Below are 23,185 nucleotides of genomic sequence, written 5' to 3' on the forward strand. Positions count from 1 at the left end.
GAATGTTTGAATATAAATTAAACACTTTTTTTTTTAGACAAGATCTCACTCTGTCACCCTGGATGGATTGCTGTGGTGTGATCTCGGCTCACTGAAACCTCTGCCTTTTGGGTTCAAGCAATCCTCCCACCTCAGCCTCCTGAGTAGCTGGGACCACAGGCCCAAGCCACCATGCCCAGCTAATTTTTTTCTATATTTTATAGAGATGAGGTCTGACTGTGTTACCTAGGCTTCAACTCCTGGGCTCAAGCCATCTTCCAGTCTTAGCCTCCCACAGTGCTAGGATTACAAAGCAGAGCCATCATGCCCAGCCCAAATTCAACATCTTTCTCAAAGTCAAAATTCATTTATCCTTTATATCCCTCAAAAGAAAAAAAAAATTCAAGGTGAGATGAAAAAGGTTCATACTTTAAAGAACACGAGCAGGTTTATTAACTAATAGAAAAGGAAGCTAAGGAAAGTTGTAAAATCTCTTTCCTTAAAGTATTTTTCCCAAAAAATAGGATAGGTGCTTATTTATTTAACAACAAACTTTTAGTATGCTATTTATTTTTGTAATATATATATATAATGAAATATAGATGTGTGTGTGTGTGTGTGTATATATATATATACATATAATATATTTGAGACTGAGTTTTACTCTGTTGCTCAGGCTGAGTGCGGTGGCACAATCTCAGCTCACTGTAACCTCCACCTTCCAGTTTCAAGCGATTCTCCTGTCTCAGCCTCCTGAGTAGCTGGGATTACAGGCATGCACCACCGTATCTGGCTAATTTTTTGTATTTTTAGTAGAGATGGGGTTTCCCCATGTTGGCCAGGCTGGTCTTGAACTCCTGACCTCAGGTGATCTGCCCACCTAGGCCTTCCAAAATGCTGGGATTACAGGTGTGAGCCACCATGCCCAGCCCAGTATGCTCTTTTAGAAACAGCTGTCTATGCCAAGTGACTAGAAGGATACTGTAATATGTACGTATTCAATTTTTGCATTTAATATATAAATACCTATTCAATTTTTTGCATTTTCAAAAGGGTTTGGTATTTATACAGTATATATTTCAAACAAATTTAAGGAAGATATTACTAAATAATATTTAACTACTCTATATAAAATGAGCATACACAAATTGTCCCTTGCCTAGGTAATAAGAGAAGTGTGCACCTGTTTCTAAATATCCACTTTAATCAAAAGCCAACATAAATTATATTCATCTTTATTGCAAATAGAGATATTAGAAGAATTTCAGCACAATGACTTGAAAATATTAGCTATTAGCCTGAAATTCAATCAGTCTAACAGTAACATATCCAAATAAACCCAAGTTCTCCCTTCTGGACAATGGAAAGATGCCACACCAGGAAGCTGAGCCTGGCAGCAAAGCTAATTTGCTGAGATCCATTCTGAGATGGCTCAGCAAAAGGACATTACTTCAACTTCTAATAATGTCTAAGCACGTGTTTCATTCTTTAGAAAAAAAGAGTAAGATATTTCCTGCCTGTGTGATAATAACTCTATCCTGGCCATATTTAAGGGCCAGGATAGTCATTAGCTCAGGATGTGATCTTTATGACTAAACAGAAAGCGTCTCTGGGGAAATAAGAGGCGGCAGCATGAGCTGGGAGTCAGAACAGTTTGTCAATAGCTGCAGCGTGCCACTATCTGTGAGGCCATGGATGCTTGAATTCACGTGTGTATCTTTATTAATTATCTACTTTGTCTCCTTCTTTTCCCCTTCCCTAATCTTTTCTCAATAATAATCCTCATTCTCCTGTCCTTTTATGGAGGATGGTCTGTTTGATGAATAGGGAGAAAAGCCAGGGTCATCCTCCTTAATAATTAATATTTGTGTTGTTCTTTACACTTAAGTAATACTTAGTTTTTAAAACTTCAAAAGCCCCCTAAAATGGATACAATGATAGCATTTCACAGCCAGTAAAACAGAGGCCAAATGAGTTAAATCACTCGAGGCTACACAGCTTGTAAGTGGCAGAGGCAGATCTTGAACCCAGAACTTCCAATGCCAAAACCCACAACCTTTCTCCTATGGCACATTGGTTCGGTACAGAGCAGGCAGGGATCACTCACTTTCGCAGAGTATGGGCCTGCTAACATGGGACCATGCCTAGTAAGAAGTTCCTGGATTCTCAAAAGCAGAAATTTAACCATCAAGCTACCTTACTCCTGTAAAGTCCCCCTAGAAAGGCAAAAAGTGAAGTAATTTCATGAACTAAGAGAGAAAAAGAATAAATATGTATGTATTCATGTATGTAACTATATACACAAAAGAAATTTAAACGCCAGGTAAAGGTATAGATCCAAAGTAAAGTGGTGAAATAGTGACTAACTTGAATGCCTAGATAAAGAAGCTACTTATAAAAATCAGAGGATTTTGTAGGTCGTGGGGGATGGTGGGATGTTTGCTAGTTGCCCTTTAGTGAAACGTTGTCTAATTCAAGTCCTAATTGTAGAGATGCAGACCCTAAGTGTCAGGAAGATGAAAGTTTTTGTTATTCCTTCATCAAATCTATTGGGCATCTCTTTGTTGATTCAACCAATGATAAGATGCACTCAGTAGCAGAGATGCTCCTCCTGACACTTCAGTGTTTCCTGTGGGTTTTCAGTCTTTTTAAAAAGCTCTCTAATCTTTCTCAACCTGACTTTTATTCACAAATAAACCCTGCTCTGTGAACGAAATACAGTATTTTTACGACTAAGGCTCTCAAGGGGCTCTGGGTTATTTGAAACACCTCAGGGCTGTGACCACAGATGTAGCAATGTGGAGAGCACCAAGGGGAACGTCCTCGGAGCACAGAATATATCCTCATAAGTAGGTCATGGTCGTCTTTGTTTTTCAGTGTGAGCATGCACACATGTGCTTGGGAAACAAATCCCAGACATATGGACTGTGCTATTAATCATCAAAGACGAGTGAAGCAAAAAAACATTTTAGTTAATTGAAAGATTTAGTCAAGGGACATTTTCCTGCACTGTGCCCAAATATATAAAATTAAAACACTTAAAATTTCTTTTTTCCCGCTACAAGTTGTGAAGAGCAGCCATTTATATTGGAAAAATAAACACAGAGTAAATAAATCAGAGATAAAAAATTTGACCCTGACCCTACGCTGATGCAGCTGATACATGTTTAAAGCAATTACACTTTAATCATTGATATTACACCTTCCAGCCTCCTTCAGTTCAGATGAGGTTATCCCTCAGCCTTTCACTTCAGTATCAAGTCTCTTGCTTTCTCTTTCATTTTCCTACCTCCTATTTTTTTTTCTTTTTTTTTTTTTGCAGGGGGAGTATGGAGTCTCACTCTGTTGCCCAGGCTGGAGTGCAGTAGTTCAGTCTCGGCTCACTGCAACCTCTGCCTTTTGGGTTTAAGAGATCCTTCCACCTCAGCCTCCTGGGTAGTTGGGATTACAAGTATGTGCCATCATACCCAACTAATTTTTGCATTCTTAATAAAGAATGGGGTTTTGCCATGTTGGCCAGGCTGGTCTAGAACTCCTGACCTCAAGTGATCAGCCCTCCTTAGCCTCCCAAAGTGCTGGGATTATCGGTATGAGCCACCATGCCCGGCCTCTACCTCCTATTAGCCACACTTTTTCTTCTTCTTTCTAAAAGGCATTCCCTCCAGATAATCTTTTCTATGAATGTCTTCCACCTGTCCTAAATCCTGCCTGTACTCTACTGTTTTATATTCCTCTTCCTGGAAGATCTCATAAAGTGAGCAATACATTTATTACTAATAGCTACTTTCCAGGGACTGTGTAAAGCCCACCACATATATTCTCTCATTGAATCCTCAGAGCCTTTGCTACTCATAGAGGTTAATGGATTCATCCAAGGTCACAGGCATCCTATGAGGTTCACTACACTGTGAGACCTTGAGGATGGAGCGCCTCTGTGTTCTTATCTGGCTTCACTGTACACAGTGTCAGGCCCATAGCAAAAGCTTTATAAATATTTGTGCATTGATGGGTGGGTGGATGGGTGGGTGGATAGATGGGTGAATGGGTGAAGGGATGGCTGGATGGATTGACAGATGAAAAAACAGAGTAAGAATTTCAACAAGATCTATCTCCTCAACTGACCCTCTTAACCTCTATGCTATATGTCTTACCTAATACATGAAGGTTGGAGAAGAAAAAAATTGACTCAGGCCGGGCGCGGTGGCTCACGCCTGTAATCCCAGCACTTTGGGAGGCCGAGGCGGGTGGATCACGAGGTCAACAGATCGAGACCATCCTGGTCAACATGGTGAAACCCCATCTCTACTAAAATTACAAAAAATTAGCTGGGCATGGTGGCGCATGCCTGTAATCCCAGCTACTCAGGAGGCTGAGGCAGGAGAATTGCCCGAACCCAGGAGGCGGAGGTTGCGGTCAGCCGAGATCACACCATTGCACTCCAGCCTGGGTAACAAGAGCGAAACTCCGTCTCAAAAAAAAAAAAATTGACTCAATAAAAATTCCAAATTGTAAGCAGCTTCTCTGAGGACCAGTTCAATCCGTATCATATGAACCTATAATGGATTGTGAGGTGTGCTCCTTGCAAAAATTCCTCTGTGTGCCTCATTTTCATCAACTCTTCACTGGAGAGAGGACTCCCTCCCACAGCAGTATTGTGGTGAACACTGCAAACCATGCCGGAAAGGCGCCTAACGCCATGGCTGGCTCGGAGTGGATTTAAAGCTCACCTGTGTTAACCATCACAGCATGCGCTCCACTGAAGGAAAGATGCCAATTTGCTTTGGATTCCCAAAAGCTGTACAGGCTTTTTAAAGCACTTTCACGAAGATTCACTCTTTTGATCTTTATAAGAATCTGAAGGTAAATGCTAAATCTTGGGCAGGAAAGAGCATGGGAAGGATGAAGCCTGAGTATTATGTGACAAACACATACATAGCCTCTCAGTCTTCTTTACCTTTCTGGAATCAGCTTCTCTGCTAGGGCGAAGGCAAACTGAATGCTGGGCAATCAGCTAGTTAAAAAGGAACTAGTATAATATACTAGGCAAACGGGTTATTTAGTACAACGTTACTTATTTCACCTATCACTATCATGTCATAGCAGCAGAATGGAAACAACCAAACGTCCATCATTAGGGGACCAAATAGACTTCACACAATAAAGTACTGTGTAGCTGTACAGAATGAGCAAGATCTCTAGACTGTATGGCATAGAACAGGGCATATAGCATGCCAACCGCTGGAAAGAAAGGTGAAAAACACTAATGCAAAATACTGATGTAGATATTAAATATGGCATATGTAATATATATATTTATTACACATTTTAAAAAGAAATAAAAGAAGGATAAACTAATTTTTTTAATGACTTCCTATAGCGGGAGGAAGAGAATTGGAAGAAACTGGAATGGAAGTGAGGCCTCTCTGAGTGTACTTTGTTTATAGTTTTGACCTTCAAACCATATAAATGTTTTATATAATTTTAAATATGAATTTAACTAAATAAAAAAATAAAGTAATCCTAAAATTAAAAACCCAAACCCAATTAAGAAAAACAAACATCACAACATATCAGACAAAACCAAACAGAAAAGAATTACTTCAAATAACTTCAGAACAGTATTTTGCATATTTATAGTAAGAAATGGCCTTTGGACAACAGTCTAAAGCTGTATTTGGTATACAGCTTCTGTGCTATATGTCTTATAGTTTGTGGTTAGCAATAATACTGAGAATTGGTTTGAAATTATTATGCATACAAACACACACACTTGAATAAAATATTAGGTTAAAATCATTAGAAAAATAGATTTTTATCATTAGAGAAAAGAGATTAAAATATAATATCAAAAAAGTTAAGTAATAACTTGTCATCTTAACATTTGAAGTGCAAATATCATTATAAGCTCATGATTTTTTTTAATTATAAAAAGCCCGGAAACAATGACAATCTTTGTCAATGAGCATCCCGAGTGTCCAGATGATGGTATCCAAGTACCATTTTCCTTTCAAGAAATCTTTCCTCTCAAGATTCCTTGGAAACTACGACTGATCCCAGGTCTAGGGCAGGAAACATGGAAGATAAAAGAGTCATGTTTTGCCATGACAGAAGCCACAAAGACTACCGAGGTAGAGCCAAAGGACACAGGTGCTGACTTTAAGGGGCTCCCAATGGCCAATGGGCAACAGGACTATCAGAAAGAGTAACAACTGCACCAGAGTAAAGCATATCGAGCACAGAAGAATGAGTTCATAATACTTTTAACAAATTATTGGCCACTATATAAATTTGCTGGAATAGAAGCTTACTCTGAAAACTAGTAAATAAGGAGAAAGAATCACATAAGAAATTAAGTTCATTTGGGGAACTGGTCAAACGAGGAGCTGATCATTTGGTGAACTGATGGGAACAATTCAAAGAGAGTGTGTGAGAGACTCGTAATGTGCTGCAAGCATGGACATCTTTCCCTAACACCTCCTTACTGTCTCCTGCCCAAGAAAGTTTCTGCTACTTTACTCCTATGATTAAGATGAAAATAGTCACTTCTTTCCATTTTATGTGAACGTATTACCTCTCAGCAGGTGGGATTTAACAAAAAGCCAAATTACCACTGTAAATTAGACCAATACAATTTGTTTTCCAATCAGAAAACCTAACAAGATTTTCTAAAGGAAATTTAAATTTAACACAGATTCATAACAGAAGAGGAAGAGAAATTGATTTTTAGTGAGCATCTACTGTATACCAAATGCTTTAAGATCTAATTACCTCACTGAATATTTTACAGTAGCCCTGGGGAATGATCACTCACATTTTACAAATTAGAAACTGAGATGCTGAGTGGGCAAGCAATGTGGCTAAAAGCATACATCTAGGCAAGTCACAGATCTGGGATTCACAGAGAGGTCTGTGGACTACATCAGGCTGCCCACAGCAAAACAAAACAGCCAATACTGATTCTGGACATGGCCGGAGTTTGTGCAGGATGCAACATTGCCACAAATACCAGAGTGATACATTGGTTAATAACTAGTCCCTTTTAAGAAAACAATATAACTCTATAGAGAATGTAAGAATAAATATTTATTTGGTACACATGGCTTTGGGAAAATTATTTAATCTAAGATTTTAGAGAAGGAAGAAATTATAGAGTTCATTCCAGTTCAAGTTATTGTTTTCTAGACTAGACAAGAGACCTAGAGAGAAAAACATTGTCCACCTTACGTACTGCAAAAAGCCGGGGAGTTCCTGAGAGGGGTAACAACACAGACCTGGAATTAGCCTGAGCTGTCTTTCCAAATCATCAAAGTGTATCTGCAGGGTACTGACTCCCAGCCGAGGCACAAAGCACGTTCATGAACACTGTTGCCTCATAGTTCCGAAGTGGTTGGGATGGTCTGTACCAGCTTGTCAGCATTGTTTACTGACAAAAATGAGCATGATGATTTGTAACCGGTCTCACTAAGACCCCTGAAGAGCTCGGCTGTGAGACTGGTTACATAGCAGGAACCAAGGCACCAAGATAATATAAAAAATGTTCAAGTATTTCAAATATTTTAAAACATAAAAAATACTTTTAAAAATAGATAAGACTCCAGCCAAAATAGCATTTTGAACTCCATGGTCCCTGGGTCATCCATGCACACATCGTGAGCCTGGTATAAGAGAGAAAGTGGGTCCTGCCACTCGCTTCTGAGGGGGACAAGTGGATCCTGCCTCTTGCTGTGAAAGATGGCCTGTGGCTGCAAAGTATTATGTTGGTGCAAAGGCAATTGCCATATTTTTCTTTTTTTGAGATGAAGTCTCACTCTGTCTCCCAGGCTGGAGTGTAGTAGCACAATCTTGGCTCACTATAACCTCTGCCTCCCGGGTTCAAGCAATTATTGTGCCTCTCAGCCTCCTGAGTAGCTGGGATTATAGGCGCGTGTCATCAGACAAGGTTTCGCCATGTTGGCCAGGCTGGTCTTGAACTCCTGACCTCAAGTGATCCACCCACCTTAGCCTTCCAAAGTGTTGGGATTACAGGTGTGAGGCACCATGCCCAGCCAGTAATTGCAGTTTTTGTCATTACTTGCACAGCAAAAACTGCAATTACTTTTGCATCAGCCTAACACATCTTTACTTTAATGCTGATGCCATGTGGTATCTTTTCCTGCAAGAAATGCTGATGTGTTTCTTGTCATTTTGTCTTAAAGACATTTTTAAACAGCAACTGAACCGTTTAACCGTCATCATTAGAGTACTGGCTAAGAACCTGCCACATGGTAGACACGGACGCATTCCTTAAATCAGTCGAATGCTAAATAAATAAATAAAGAGAATCTGAGTGTTCTTTTTGTCCACCATAAGCTTTTACAAAAGTTCTCATTAGCATTGAAAAAAACAAATGTAATTCATCATATTAATACATACCTCTCTGTCCAAAAGACAAAGAGCCTATAATTGTCACTTTTTGTTCCTAATAGCTTCTATTCATCTCAATAATGATTCAAATGATATAAGTGGGAAGAGTTTAGCAGCCGCTACAGAATGTTGGTTTGCAAGTACCTTTCTCCTTTCTCAGAGCCACCACTCTTGAGTGTGGTGTCGGCACACATCTCAGGGTCAAGTGTCATCACCTGACCTTGGAAATGGCTGGTGACAGTGGACATCTATACCTAAAATACTCTATTTGTATTTAAACACTTAATCTCAACATTTTAAAAAATCTATGTATACATTTATAAAACCAGTGTAAAAATGGATTTTAAAAACTGCTCATAAAATTACATAAAAGCTACTGATGACCTTAGAAGAATGAAGCAAATCAAAGCCCATTCATATGTTTCTTGATTCCCAAAGGCTGCAATTTGAGTTCAGTGGCACTGCTGTGAATCACTTCAACCAAACCCGAAATCAGTGGCTGAAGATAGATGGCAAATATTTGGTTATTTAGACAACAATAAAAATTACAGTAATTTTTAAAATTACATCCCAACTTAATTCTTTTACCACAGAAATAAGTATCTCAATTATTCTACAGTGAAAAACAAAATGGAAGTTTCCAAGCCTACTTCTCCTTGTAGACAAACCAATTGCTCTAACTCTTTGTAATTCTACACATCAAAAGCCAAGAGCCCAAGCAAAAGCAATGTTGAAAGATCACTGTGCTCCAAAAACGGACATTGTAAACCGTGGCTCAGAGGCTGAGTGGGTGGGCATGGAATCCTAAAACCACTGGAATATTGTCTTTGTGGAAATAGTAAAACAACTAAATCGAAATGATGACAACAGTGTATACCTACTAAATATTTCAGTAAAAACCACTTGGCGATATTTATAGACTCCAAGGAGTACAAGATTCTAGCATGCGCTTCTAACACTATTTGCCTTTAATCAAGTTATTTAAACTTCTCTGGGCCTTTTTTTCTCATCTAGAAAATGGGCATCATTAATAATATCTACTTCATAGGCATTAGTTACATGGATTAAATGATGTTATCCACATATAATTGGTTAGGTAGAGCCTTGCACTTCGTAAACATTCAGTACATGTCAGCAGTGCTTTTATTATCGTTATCATCATTATTATTACAGAGATTTTATGTTCAGAGCCGTTCAAACTGCACAACTTCAGATGGAAGATACTGTCACCATAAATAACCATTTTCTTTACTGTGATATAATCAGGTTGTATTTTTCCATTTATGTTGTGGTACCTACGTGAAGTTAGGTAAGCTTCAAAACGAATCACTATTCACTGCTTCATTTATTCCTCACAGCAATGCCGACACAGAAAGACAGGGAAGAGATTATCCTCAAGTTACAGATAAACTCCAGCTTCAGCTGAAATTTAGGGAGGAAAGTGACTTGATCAAAGTCACGCAACTGGTGAGCAGCCGCCGTGAACAGATTCCAAGGGCACCCTGTGTAACTGCTCCATCAGGGCTGATATGGGTTGGCTCTGTGTCCCCACTCAAGTCTCTTCTCAAACTGTAATCCGCATCATCCCCATGTATCAAGGGAGGCACCAGGTGGGAGGTAATGGTTCCCCCCATGCTATTCTTATGATGGTGAGAGTTCTCACAAGACCTGATAGTTTTATAAGGCAGTTTTTCCTGCTCTTGCTCTTTCTTTCACCTGCCACCATGTAAGACATGCCTCTTCCCCTTCCGCTGTGACGGTAAGTTTCCTGAGGCCTCCCCAGCCATGCAGAACTGTGAATCAATTAAACCACTTTTCTTTATAAATTACCCAGTCTTGGGTATATCTTTACAGCAGTGTAAGAACAGACTAATACAAGGGTTCTTCCCATCATTAAGGCTTCTCCAAAATACCAACTTCATAATATTTAACTAGTTTAAAAGATAAATATGACCCCAAATGGGTTAGCAGAAAGAACACAAGCAGGGAGAGTGCAGTGTGACACAGACACTAGTGTTCAGCAGAAACACACTACACAAGAGGAGTGAAGTGGGATTGACTGTGACCTTGCAATGATGCCCTTGTCAGACATTGGTGTCACCACCTCCTGCCTCAGCCTCTACCAGTAACCAAGAGATGGTTTTAGTCAGTAACCATTCAAGGTGCGTTAGTGCTACCCAGCTCAGCACTGCCCCACTCTCCCACTAACCCTGGAGGTGAAAGTGGTGCATCTACAGAGAAATGGAATGATCTAGGCAGCTCTGCTCCCTAGTCTGGCTGGAACCAGGGCACACAGGAGGGCTTCCCTATGTGAATCCTGGGGAACACTGTTTATGAAAAAGATGCCTCTAAAAAACTCTGGTTTCATGGTCAAATGACTTTGGAAAAGGCTGTTGTCTGAGTTGTCTTCTGGGAGTTTCACAGCGCTTATCAGTATATTAAAGGAAAGGAAAGGGCCTAGAGTAAAAAATCCTATGATACATTCTTTAACTCAGCAAGTTCCAAATTTATTTTACTATGAACCTTCTTTCCAGTAACACCTTTGAATATTGAAAGTTAGTTTGGGAAATGCTGGGGACTCTACAATTAACGGCTGTGTGGCTTTGAATCTAACTACAAGACAACTTTTGATTTCCCTGTCCAAAAATCATTGCTCAACAAAGGGTTACTGGAAGAGTTAAACTGCAAATGGAAGATTTAGATTTTCTCATAACCACACTGGAAAATAATCTGGAAATTTTACCTTAATACAGATTAAGCATGTATTTTGCAACCAAGATCAAGAACAACATATTTTAAGTCACAATTACAATAGTCCACAGCAGTATATTCTTTACAAAAACATGTGCTATCCTGAACCCACAAACCAATGTTGTATGTGTTTCAATGTGTAAGATGAAGTAGAGAACAAAGTGATTACCCAAATCTTTCAAATCAGTTTCTCTTTCTACAGTAACGTAATCTTGCCTGTTCATTTTCAGATAATTCAAATTTACTGGACTTGAGTGTGGAATTGGAGAAAGGAGGAGCCTAAGTAATCTGAAAAGTTATCATAATTCTACACTATTTAAATATACTTCAACTGTTGAAATATTCTTTATTAAATAAATTAAGCCTTTAGGAAGATATGTTCAACCAGCCATATTTGATACCACTAAGAAAATATCTAGAATATTACATGATATAATATACTGAAAATGCCTCCAATATCTGAGAATTAATGTTTCCACATTTTTTATATACTTCTTATATAAGTTCTGGGATACATGTGCAGAACCTGCAGGTTTGTTACATAGATATACGTGTGGCATGGTGGTTTGCTGCACCCATCAACCTGTCATCTATGTTCTCCTAATGCTATCCCTACCCTAGCCCCCAACTCCCTGACAGGTCCCAGTGTATGATGTTCCCCTCCCTGTGTCCATGTGTTCTCATTGTTCAACTCCCAATTATTAGTGAGAACATGTGGTGTCTGGTTCTCTGTTCCTATGTTAGTTTGCTGAGAATGATAGTTTCCACCTACATCCATGTCCCTGAAAAGGACATGAGCTCACCCTTTTTATGGCTGCATATTATTCCATGGTGTATATGTGCCACATTTTCTTTATCCAGTATATCACTGATGGGCATTTGGCATGGTTCTAAGTCTTTACATCTTTCCACATTTCTAAGCATCCAATTTATTATGAAAGAAGATTTGAACACTAAGTACTGTGGGTATGTGCATCAAAGTCTCCTAAAAATCAGTTTGCCCAGGCATCAAACATCTAAAATAAAATTCATACATTTCCTTTTTAAATTCACACATCTCCAGTAATTCAATTAAAATCTGTTCACATTTCTGAAGGGGAAATCCTGATACCATTAAACCGTTCTATATTTCAGGTTATCAACTTTTTTAACTTAACACTTTAAGACCCATGCCAACCCATAAAAAGGCCTATTTAGATTTAAATTTGAATGTCATTGCCTGTTTCATTTTTTTAACCATAGAAATATAAATATGCAAAATTCTCTCCCTTCCCAAAACACAGTTGGGAAATGTGTCACATGGTAATACAATCTGAATCAAAGAGAACACGTTTTAGGATTTTCTCCTCCTAGAATCTAGGGGGAAAGGTAGCTGTTAATGAATTTGTTTAACACTCCGATGTTAGATTGAACTTTCTCTTCACCCATTCCATTTCATGGTCAAAATGATCATGTTTTCAAGCAGCCCTAGCGGCAGTGCCTTACCAGTGTAGATGCTGGCATTGGAGGCTGGGATACCAAACTGTGACTCGATGAACTTGGGAATGAAGGTAATGAAAGCAGTTACAATGGCACTCTCAGCTGTGTATGACAAACTCACAAAAAGGAATGTCATGTTGCTTAAGATCCTGACAGCTGCTCTTGGTAGGTCTACAAAATGACAAAAATGACAAACGAATGTTATAAACAATGGATGGAAAACAAAATAAAACTGAATTGTTTTTGAAATGAACTGGAAATAGCCATTCAGCAACATTTGCCACCAAAGAATAAAAATAGATTCGATGATGATTAGAAACCATTCTCTTTATTAAATAAATTTTGTTTTCGGGTTTTTTTTTTTTTTACTTTCAACCAGGATATGGAAATTAAGTAAAGTACCTAAAAACATACTCACATATGAATATCCTTATAAGCAGTACCCAACTGATGACTCCTATTTCAAAAACTGTTAGAATTATTTGCATTTCTTCATTGATTAAAACAATATTTTTATTGTAAAGGCCTCAACGTCCACTAGATGTGTAAAGTGCCTACAATGCAGCCTTAAATTACAATTTCCACTTCCCCTAACCAACATTATAATGTAGTTATTCTGCTTCTGTGGGCATCTGCATGATGTTGGACTTCTGATTGTCCAGTCTCATTATGAAACAGGAAATAGTCACAGTTCAAAAAGCTAAAAGAATGAGGCCATCAGGTCAGACACTCTGAGGTACTAGGATTGGGGAACAAAGAGCTCCAAAGGGGAAGGAGAGCCCAAAGGTGTGGGCTTAGCACCTGCTGAGCTGCCTGCAATAAAGAAAGGCAAGTCTCACCCTTGAGTCTAGGCATTTATTTCACAGAACCTGCCATCTATATGCTTCAAGATATATGTGCAAGTATTTTCATTGGAGCACAGTTTATAATAGCATAGACGGGAATCTACATTTCCATCAATGAGAAATGTTTAAATAAATTGTAGCACAGCCATATAATGAAAAACTATACAGTGGTTAAAAGTGAAATAGCGCTGTATGTACAGCATAAAAAAACTCCAAGAAGTATTTGTATTAATGTATAAAGCAAGCTGCAAAAACAGATGTGCATATATGTAATTCTATTTAATTAAAAAACAAACCAAAACAATATATTTACATATGGTCACATATATACTTCTCAATATATATAAGACTACTAAGGGTTTATGTTCTATGAATGGGACTAAGTTTGGAAAATGGGAATAAACGGAGATTCTTGTGTATATACTTCTGTATTTTTACATGGCTATAATGTGCATGAATGTATATTTATGTAACCGTATGTATCTTCATAGAACAGAGAAGCTGCATTATTTTTGGCAATACAGTTATCTCAGAACAGTTATCTCTTGCCACATAATAAAGTCATTTCATTAAAATTAACCAACAGCTTTTCTTAAAGCTATAATTCATAGCTTCCTAGTCACCAGAATTTGAACTTAGAAAGTTAAGACTGCTCACCATCATCATTTTAAAATTTAAACTAAATTTAATGTTCTATATCTTAATTTAATTTTTAAAGTTTAAATTAACAATCTAAAAGAAAAATTAAGATGCATGCTTTGTTTTTTTAACATGGATAAACACACAGAGAAAAACATAATCAAAGTGTTTCATAAAATCATCCTACAGCCTCTTGTAAACACTGTAAATTAAAATGTCATATCCAAAATTTAAAACTTTGAAAATTAAGAATACCTATCAACATTTAAAGATTCAAATTAAGGTTAGCCATATATTAAAAGCCAATGTGTTGACTCTAACCTGGGAAAAATATAAAATAAATTTTAACATTAAAAAACATACTATCACATGACTATTCTAAGAAATACTAGTTATATCAAATGGGTTTTTCTCTTGTTAAAGAAGTCTGTTGTTATTTAAGAAAAAATAGCAGAAGTTCAGACCTTCAACGACTCTTAAGTTTCTTTCTTCTTTCTCCTACCTTTCTTGTTTCCCTTTACTGGGGCTAAGCTTTCAGCCTACAGCCCTTCAGGAGCTGAGGTGGGAGCACGGTATCCAGGGTTATACTTTTGGTTGGTGGGGCTGGGTGTTGTGGTTTTTTTTTTAACATCAAAGGAAACTTAGCAATTTATAAGTACATTGAAAATAATGAAAATCAGTTTTCTAACTGCCAAAAAAGGGGGTTACAAGTATGGAAAGGGGGATTGTTCTACATCAGATTGGAACTGGAGGTACTGGTTCAGATAGGCAGATAGATAAGTAGATTAGATGAAGATACATACATTGATGATAGGCTGTGTGTGTTTGTGTGTGGGTATAAATATAGATCTTCCTCTGTCTGCTCACAAGGCTTAGAAGTAATGACACCCTGGTAGGAATGCATCTATCTGCACCCAATTCTTGGTTTCTAAAAATCATCTTCTACTAAAAGGAACCAGAGCTCCCTGGAAAAAATGTCTAACTTTACAACTGGGGCAGAGAAAATACAAGATAAGCCTAGAAAACCTTGTTGAACAAGAAAGCAAAAATGTGTTCATGGAATGGTGGGGGAATGTCAGAAGGACACAGAAGACAGCTTGAAGGGTTCTCACTGGCCAATCTGGGACAATTTGACCTCAGTAGATACTAAAACCAGTAAGCATAAGTCTAATAAGAATGAGATACAGTCGGTCTTTATTACTCACAGATTCCATATTTGCAAAGATGTCTACTTGCTAAAATTTATTTGTAACCCAAAATGAATAATTCTTGTAGCACTTTCACAGTCATAAGCAGACCAGAAAAAAGTTCGAGTTGTCCAACACACACATTCTCAGCTAAGGTGGAACAAGGTGACACTCTGCTTTCTTGTTTCAGTTCTCATATTGTTAACTCGTGTCCTTTCCATAATACATTGACTCATATTTTTTGCATTTTTGTACTTTTCGTTGGTGATCTCATTGTTTAAAATCCCTTGTTCTGCAGTGCTGTCTATGGTCCCTAAAGTGTAGAGGTTGTGATGTGCTTTATAGAGAAAATTTTCATGTTAGCTAAGCTTCCTTCAGGCATGAGTTACAGTGTAATTGACCATAAGTTCAATGATAATGAATCAACCCTATATACTAAATAAGGAGTCTTTAAACAGAAAGATACATAAAGCAAGGTCATGTATTGACTGATTTGTTGAGGATTATGTTGTCATTGGAACCAAACCCCGTACCTCCCATAGGAGCGAAGCTTAGTCCAGGTTAATCCAGTGTTCACAGTGACTTTATAGAACATATCTGCCACAAATAATGGGTGTCGACTGTATCCACATAGCCTCAAAATATTTCCCCACAGAGTACTTTTTAACTACTCACTGATTAATAATTACATGATACTTATTAACTTTAGAATAACTTTAGAACCTGGCAAATACTATCTTATCCTAGTGATAAAAGTTAGCCAAACTGGTGATACGGCAAATTAACACTATGTGTCTCTGCTCTTCTGTACTGAGCACAGCTTCATTTTAGTGGTGTATCTGCAAAGATGCATAAATCAGGAGATATCACCAAATCCAAATTGAGGGATATTCAAAGTTAATGGATATACAAAGTTACTGGTTTGTACCTTTTTTAAAAGGTACAAGATCAGCTGGACACAGTGGCTCACACCTGTAATCCCAGCATTTTGGGAGACCAAGGCAGGCAGACCACGACGTCAGGAGTTCGAGACCAGCCTGGCCAACATAGTGAAACCCCATCTCTACTAAAATACAAAAAAAAAAAAAAAAAAAATTAGCCAGGTGTGGTTACGGGAGCTTGTAATCCCAGCTACTCAGGAGGCTGAGGCAAGAGAATCATTTGAATGTGGGAGGCAGCAGTTGCAGTGAGCTGAGATCACCCCACTGTACTCCAGCCTGGGTGACAGTGTAAGACTCCATCTCAAAAAAAAAAAAAAAATGAAGGTCAAAACAAAAACGGATGAGCAACTGATTCATATTGAAGGAGACTAAAAGACACAAAAACTAAATGCATATGATCCTGGATTGGATTGTGGACCTAATGGGCATTATTAGAATAATCAGCAAAATATGACTGAGGCCTATGGTTTAGATGGTAGCACCAGATCAGTGTGAATTTCCTGATTCTTATGGTTGCCCTGTGGTCATATAGGAGAGTTCCTGTACTTAGGAAATATATACTGAAGTATTAGGAACAGTAGAGTATCATACCCTCAACTTCTCAGAAATGTTAACAATTGGGGAATCAGGGTGTAGGGTACACTGGTGCCCTCTGCTATTTCTATACCTTTCATGTAAATTCAAAATTATTTCAAAAACACAAAGTTTGGAAGACTAAATTAGCAAAGAAGTTGTTAAACCTTCATAAATTTGCAACCAAATACTTCATTTATATGCTGCAGAATATATTTTAGATCAATTTCTTGATGTCATTTATAACTGTGTCATTGTAAAACCAAAGATGCAGTAAAAAGCATGATGAAGGAGAGGTGATGAAATAATGACAGCGATTATCATTTTTTGATCATTTAACGCTAGGAAATCCTACAAATTCAAGCTGACACTAAAACCAGGAAATGCCTTAAACAGTGATAAAGTAGGAATAAAATTCAACACAAAGCCCCCAAATTCAAGAGGATGTAATTTAAAGTGGACTATACTCCGAAATCACTTTTCAAAGAAGTGTTAATAGCATTGGCAGATCATTTGTGCCTTCCAGATGCACACTGATGGCAGTATAGGCGGCCCCATCATCACGTGCACGTGGACCTGGTGTTAGATTGCACTCCAATCACAACAGGGCTGTGCTGCAACAAATCTGATGCACCCAGTGGCCTCCAAAACCTTTGGTCAAAATTCAGAAAATCTGAGATGGGTAGTGTGAGTGGATTCTTATGGAAGCTGATAAGGGATGGTGTTTAGGAGAGACTGGATCAGTCTCAGCGAGGACAGAGGCCATAATTTATCCTCCAAACTTCATTGATCACAGCATCATTTAAGGCAGCAGATATTGATATGTTTGTAATTTTTCAACAACTAGCCAAACGTATTCTGGCATGTGTGAACATGTTTGCTTGTTGTTTGAGATGGGGTCTCCCTCTTTTGCCCAGGCCAGGATCCAATAAAGTGATTTTAGCTCACTGCAGCCTCAAACTCAGGGCTCAAGCCATCCTCCCGCATCAGCCTCCAGAGTAACTAGGACCATAAAAGGCCTTTATTTGGATAAGCAAAGCTTAAACAAGCACCAACTTCAGTGAACCTGAAAGGTGCAATCATCTTTTCAAGTGGACAGAGAGAGAAACTTTCTGGGAGTTTATTTAATTTGATGAGAAATGTACCCCAGGCTGGAGAGGGCTCTGCAAGTCCCTGCCACACTGGAAGACCCCTCTTCCATGGTTCCTTTTACAAATGCTGCAAGGTTTTCTCCATAGTACCTGATATCCCCAAACACGCTGATTGGACCAGGGAAGGAGGCTGGACTCAGAGGTGCTACCTACAGGCAACCCAACAACCACCAGAGGCACCCTATGTGAGCAAAGACTGGCCCAAAACCCCTTGACTTTGTTTCCCTTAGAGTGTCTGCATTAGAGACTAGAAAGAGATAACTAGGTAGGGAGTATGAAGATTGAATGAGACACGAAAGTAAGGAAAACTGAGCCTGGAGCCACACTGGAGTCTGCAGAGTGACTGTGGGGCTTAATGGCAATGGGCACATCCCTATCTTCCAGGGGCCTGGCCACTGGGGCTTCTGCTCTCCCATGGAGCCTTGGACTAAAAAACCTCAGTATCCCCGGTGGCTTAAACTGGTTTCTGTTCTTCACAACCTGAAAGGACCTGTATCATGTCTTTTTCCTGTTGTGTTAGATTACTGAAACAAACTTTGTTTTAATGATATATTTGAAAAACTTATGCCAACAAAGGGATTGACCAAGCATAAGAAGGCCCAGCTACCATGAACACCACTGGGTGCGCCAGGCCTATGGAATAAGCTCCTGCCTTCCCTTTCTGCCCTGAAGTCCCAAGCTCCATCCATGGCATGGTCTTCTTTATCTCTGTACTATTTATGGTATTCCCCACCTGTCTCCTTGGCAAATGTCAAACTCATCCAACAAGTTTCAGGATTGGCATCTGCCCCTGTAGGAAGCATCACAGCTTCTCTAGACAGACTAGGTTCCCTCTCTGTGCTCCTGTGTACTTGGTCCATATCTCTAGTCACCAATTCTTAGGCAGCTACATGTGTTTACCTGTCTCTTCCTTTCAGGAGACTATAAAAGCTGTGACTGCAGGACCTTGGGGTATCTGTGCATCTTCCGTTCCCATCATTCATCGGGCCTACAAGAGGCACTCCAAAAATATACTTGGAATGTATTTATTAACATTCTTTATTATATCGCTGCAGTAATGTATAATAAAACAATATCCATATCCTTGTAAGAAAATGAAGTCCATTCCAAAGAGGCATAATTTCCTTCTGAGGAGTGGGTTAAGAGCCAAGACAGCGTAAGTCATAAGATAAAAGGTGGTCCACAATGGCGGACTCACTGAAAACAGAAAATTATGCTCCTTTTTAAAGCATGGTTCTTTAATGCTAAAGAATCCTTAATGGCATTAGATAAGATTATAAACTAAAAAGTCCATTAAAGAAAAATTAAAATACTAACAGGAGAAACAGAAAATATACAGTATTATCCTTTATCCAGCATATAAGGAAAGAGGTATGCTTAATTTTTCAGATATCTGAGTGATTGCCTCTTTAAGCAACAAAGCTTTAAATATTTTTGTTGTATTAACTGGTAATACTAGATAATGCATAGCACAATTTGACATTTTCTTCAAGATTCAAAGTCATAATTATGACTACTAATTTCTATATGCATTAGTTTCATTTTGTTTAACCTTCATTAATTTTCTGATTTTTTTTTCTGGTTGCAAGAAAATTCCTTCCCCAGGGCATGTTGTCTGTTTGTTTGTTTTCACCTGCTGACATTGCACATCCAAACCAACTTTTCTCTTTTATGTCCTTCTAAAGAGCCCTTCTAGAGGTAAACATAAACTATTAATTTTGTTCCTTTTACATCTTTTTTTAAAATTTAAACTAGGGGTGAGATGAGGACTAGCGCTTGTTTTATTATTATACAGAATAGATAAATTAGTATTACTATGAAGGAGTTGACTAAATTTTATTATCTGGAAATGTAGATTTCTACCCAGGTATAAATTATGAGCATTAAATACCAAACAAACATGCTGACCCCTCTTAATGCTTTTTATAATTTTTGACGTGGATATATCCAGACATACTGACATTTACCTAAAATTGAGTAGCCCAGGCAGTTTATTTTCCTTATGTGTAAATTCAACTAAAATACATACCCTTTTAAAAAATAATTTATTGTGCCAAAATTCAGAGAACATAAATTCACTATTTTAAAGTGAAAAATGTAGTGGAATTTAGTAAAGTCACAGTGTTATAAAACCACCAGGTCCATCTAGTTTCAGAATATAAACACTTTCTTACTATCAGAAAAAGTTAAGCATTTTATTTTCAGAAATGGGATTGGAATTCACTTAGATTTTATTCTTTAAGTTTTCTGTCATGAACATCTATTACTTTTAGGGTCTTTTTTAAAAAGCTGCAATTTTAAAAGGCTGCAGACATGTGTCATCCCCGAAAGTCTTCCTTGACTCAGGCAGCCAACATGAGTTCCTTCCTCCTCTTCCTTCCACCTCCTTAGAATGTGCATACCTCTATTTTAGGAGTTGATATATTAATATTGTGTCTATTTTCCTTTCTCCCTCCATTTGAGGGCAAGAATTGTAACCTTTCATGTATGAATCCTGAGTTCTTAGTCCTGTAGTAACTGTTCAATAAAGATGTTTGTGAAAAAGAAAGTAAAACAAAAAAAGGAGAAATTTCCTTAAGATTGATATTGCCAGCCAGCCATGTCAATAACTACGTGATATTCGGAAACCCATCTGGTCCTTTCCTAAAAGTCTTAAATAACACCCATTGCTTATATAAAAGTACAATTTGAGAGAAGAGTGATTGAACAAGCAGGTAAAGACAGCTTAAAGGGACTAAAGTCGAAGAAGGCATAAAATTCACATTGGTCACAGAAACCAAGAGTGAAGATGAAAGCAACCAGAGTGGAAGGTCATCGTTACATAAAAGACGGGGATTTTTGTTGATAAATTTTAGAATAATGTGATACTGCCAAAATACAGGGTGCTTTGCAAAGCACATGGGCAGTACCAAGGCCTTTGCCTTTAGGGCATAGGAAAGGCCTCCTGAAGTGGGAGGAAGAAAAGTGGTGTAATAAAGGCAGAGGGAGGAAATGCCACATGATAATTATGGCTGAAGGAGGCCAGTGGACGGATACTCCAGCTAGAACACATAGCTTCTATATTAATCATGTTTGTAAGTTTCTATATTTTATAATTTTTTGACTTCTTTAAAAGCTTGCTGGTCAAGGAGAGACTGCCCTCCCAGGACTACAGCCACTTCTTAGACACAGCACTGGGCTCAGCTGCCACTGGAAGCTAACCTTTCATATGCAAACCAAACAATCCCAAGTTGTGGCCCAGACTACCTCCTATCTAATGCACACACATTTCACCTGTCCTAAATCACCCAGGGTCAGGTACCAGACAACTGGAGACCATCCTTGCAGACCAGAGCCTGCGGACATTATTCAAACTAGCCAATCCTATGCTCTTTCCCAAGGAAACCCCAGTAAAGGCTGTGGGCTGGACTCTGGCCTTGCTCCAATTCTGGCTCTTAACCAATCCTGATGCTCCCTCCACGACCTTGGATGGCAGGGGATGCTCCCTTCTCTTAGGAAGTGTAAGTATTTTTTCTCCTACCAGTGGTATTAACCCCATCATGTCCTCACTCAGACATATCTAAAAACTAAAATCCTATGGGTGCAAATTAGTGAGCAGCCTTTAACATCTCTTGAAATTCTTTGATCTCCTTCTTTTATAAGTACTGAAAGTGCAGTTGGCTCTCTATATCCATGTACTCTGTATCCATGGATTCAACCAACTACGGATCGAAAATATTCAGAAAAAAAATTAGTGGGCGCATCTGCATTGAACACATACAGACTTCTTTTCTTGTCCTTATTCCCTAATCAATACCATATAATAACTATTTACATAGCGTTAACATTGTATTAGGTATTATAATTAGTCAAGAGATGATTTAAAGTTTACCAGAGAATGTGCGTAGCTTATATGCAAATACTGTACCATCTTATATCAGAGACTTGAGCATTGTGGATTTCGGTATCCAAGGAGGGGTTCTGGAACCAGTCCCCCATGGATACCAAGGGATGACTGTATTTAAATGTTCTATTATCTCTAATCTTGTAGTTCCTGTTTTTTGTATTCTTTAAAGCCTTCTGGTGCATCATAAAGCTGGTGAAAAAATATGATCATCCTGCAGTGAAAACCTTCGTAACTTTTATGGCCAGTGAGTCTCGCATGATCCTGTATGTTCCTGAGCATATGGCAGATACAACTTTTCCATGAGTTTAATCCAGAAGAATCAAACTATTTTTAGTCAGGGTTTTCTGTAAAAGCAAAAACAAGGCTGCTTATCATATGCAACATGGCCAACAGAGGACCTATGTGCCCTCATTTCCTGCTCATTTGCTCTGAAAGAAATGACCCCGCAGATTTCCGAATCACACGGCCCCATGAAAGTACTCTGAGTCCTCCCTCCCATCCAGAACATGCCGGCAAATGACATTTGCTGCTTGCCTAGAAAAGACAGGAACTAGATGACACTAGCACGCCACAGTCACCTCGCAGCTTAGCACACAGAGCCCGAGACAGTTACCTACAACAAGGGGGTAGAAACAGTGGTTACAAGAGCTTCTGAAAGAAGCATTACACACAGAAAGAAACAACCAGTATTAGCCTTTCTAATAATACACCAAAAAGTAAAGAGCACCAACATAAGGAAGAATTTACACCAACGAATGGATAAAACAGCCAGTTAACATCAAATGGCAGTGACCCTAAATTTAAATAGACTAAATCCCCCAATCAAAAGACACAGCCAAAACCCAACGGCATGTTACATCCAGACCTGTTTCACATGCAAGGATACACAAAGACTCAAAAAAGGGATGGAGAAAGATTTACCAACCAAAGGGAGAGCAAAAATAAATAATAAATAAATAAAAAGCAGGAGTTGCAAATCTCGTATTGGATAAAATAGATTTTAAAGCAACAAAGATACAGTGGTAAAAGGATCAATGCAACAAGAGCTAACGATCCTAACACCCAGATACATAGAGACTTAGATTCAATGAGACAGAAAATTAATAAGGATATCAAGGACTCGAACTCAGATCCAGAACAAGTAAACTTAATAAATATTTATAGAGCTCCCCACTTCAAATACACAAAATATACATTCTTGTCAATACCACATCACACCTACTCATAAGATTAAATGAAACATTGATTGGCCATTATTAAAACCCAATTTTTTTCAGAATAAAGCAATATTTCCATTACTCTCCCTCTTTCTCTTCCTTTCTTCCTCTCCTTTACTTATTTTTGTTTTCTT

The 23,185-nt window shown here is 38.3% G+C and overlaps 1 protein-coding gene across 2 annotated transcripts in view; it reads right to left on the reverse strand.

Annotated features, from left to right (window-relative positions):
- SLCO5A1 (solute carrier organic anion transporter family member 5A1) overlaps positions 1-23,185 on the reverse strand; it is a 147,241-nt gene that overhangs the window by 50,751 nt on the left and 73,305 nt on the right. The window contains exon 5 of one of the 2 annotated variants that reach the window (XM_002758977.5): positions 12,619-12,783. The exons of the other annotated variant lie outside the window; for it this stretch is intronic. Coding sequence (XP_002759023.3) covers positions 12,619-12,783 — 165 coding nt within the window. The remainder of the gene's footprint in view (positions 1-12,618; positions 12,784-23,185) is intronic. 2 annotated transcript variants of the gene reach the window in all.

The sequence above is a fragment of the Callithrix jacchus genome, chromosome 16, assembly GCF_049354715.1.
Source record: "Callithrix jacchus isolate 240 chromosome 16, calJac240_pri, whole genome shotgun sequence".
Classification (NCBI taxonomy): domain Eukaryota; kingdom Metazoa; phylum Chordata; class Mammalia; order Primates; family Cebidae; genus Callithrix; species Callithrix jacchus.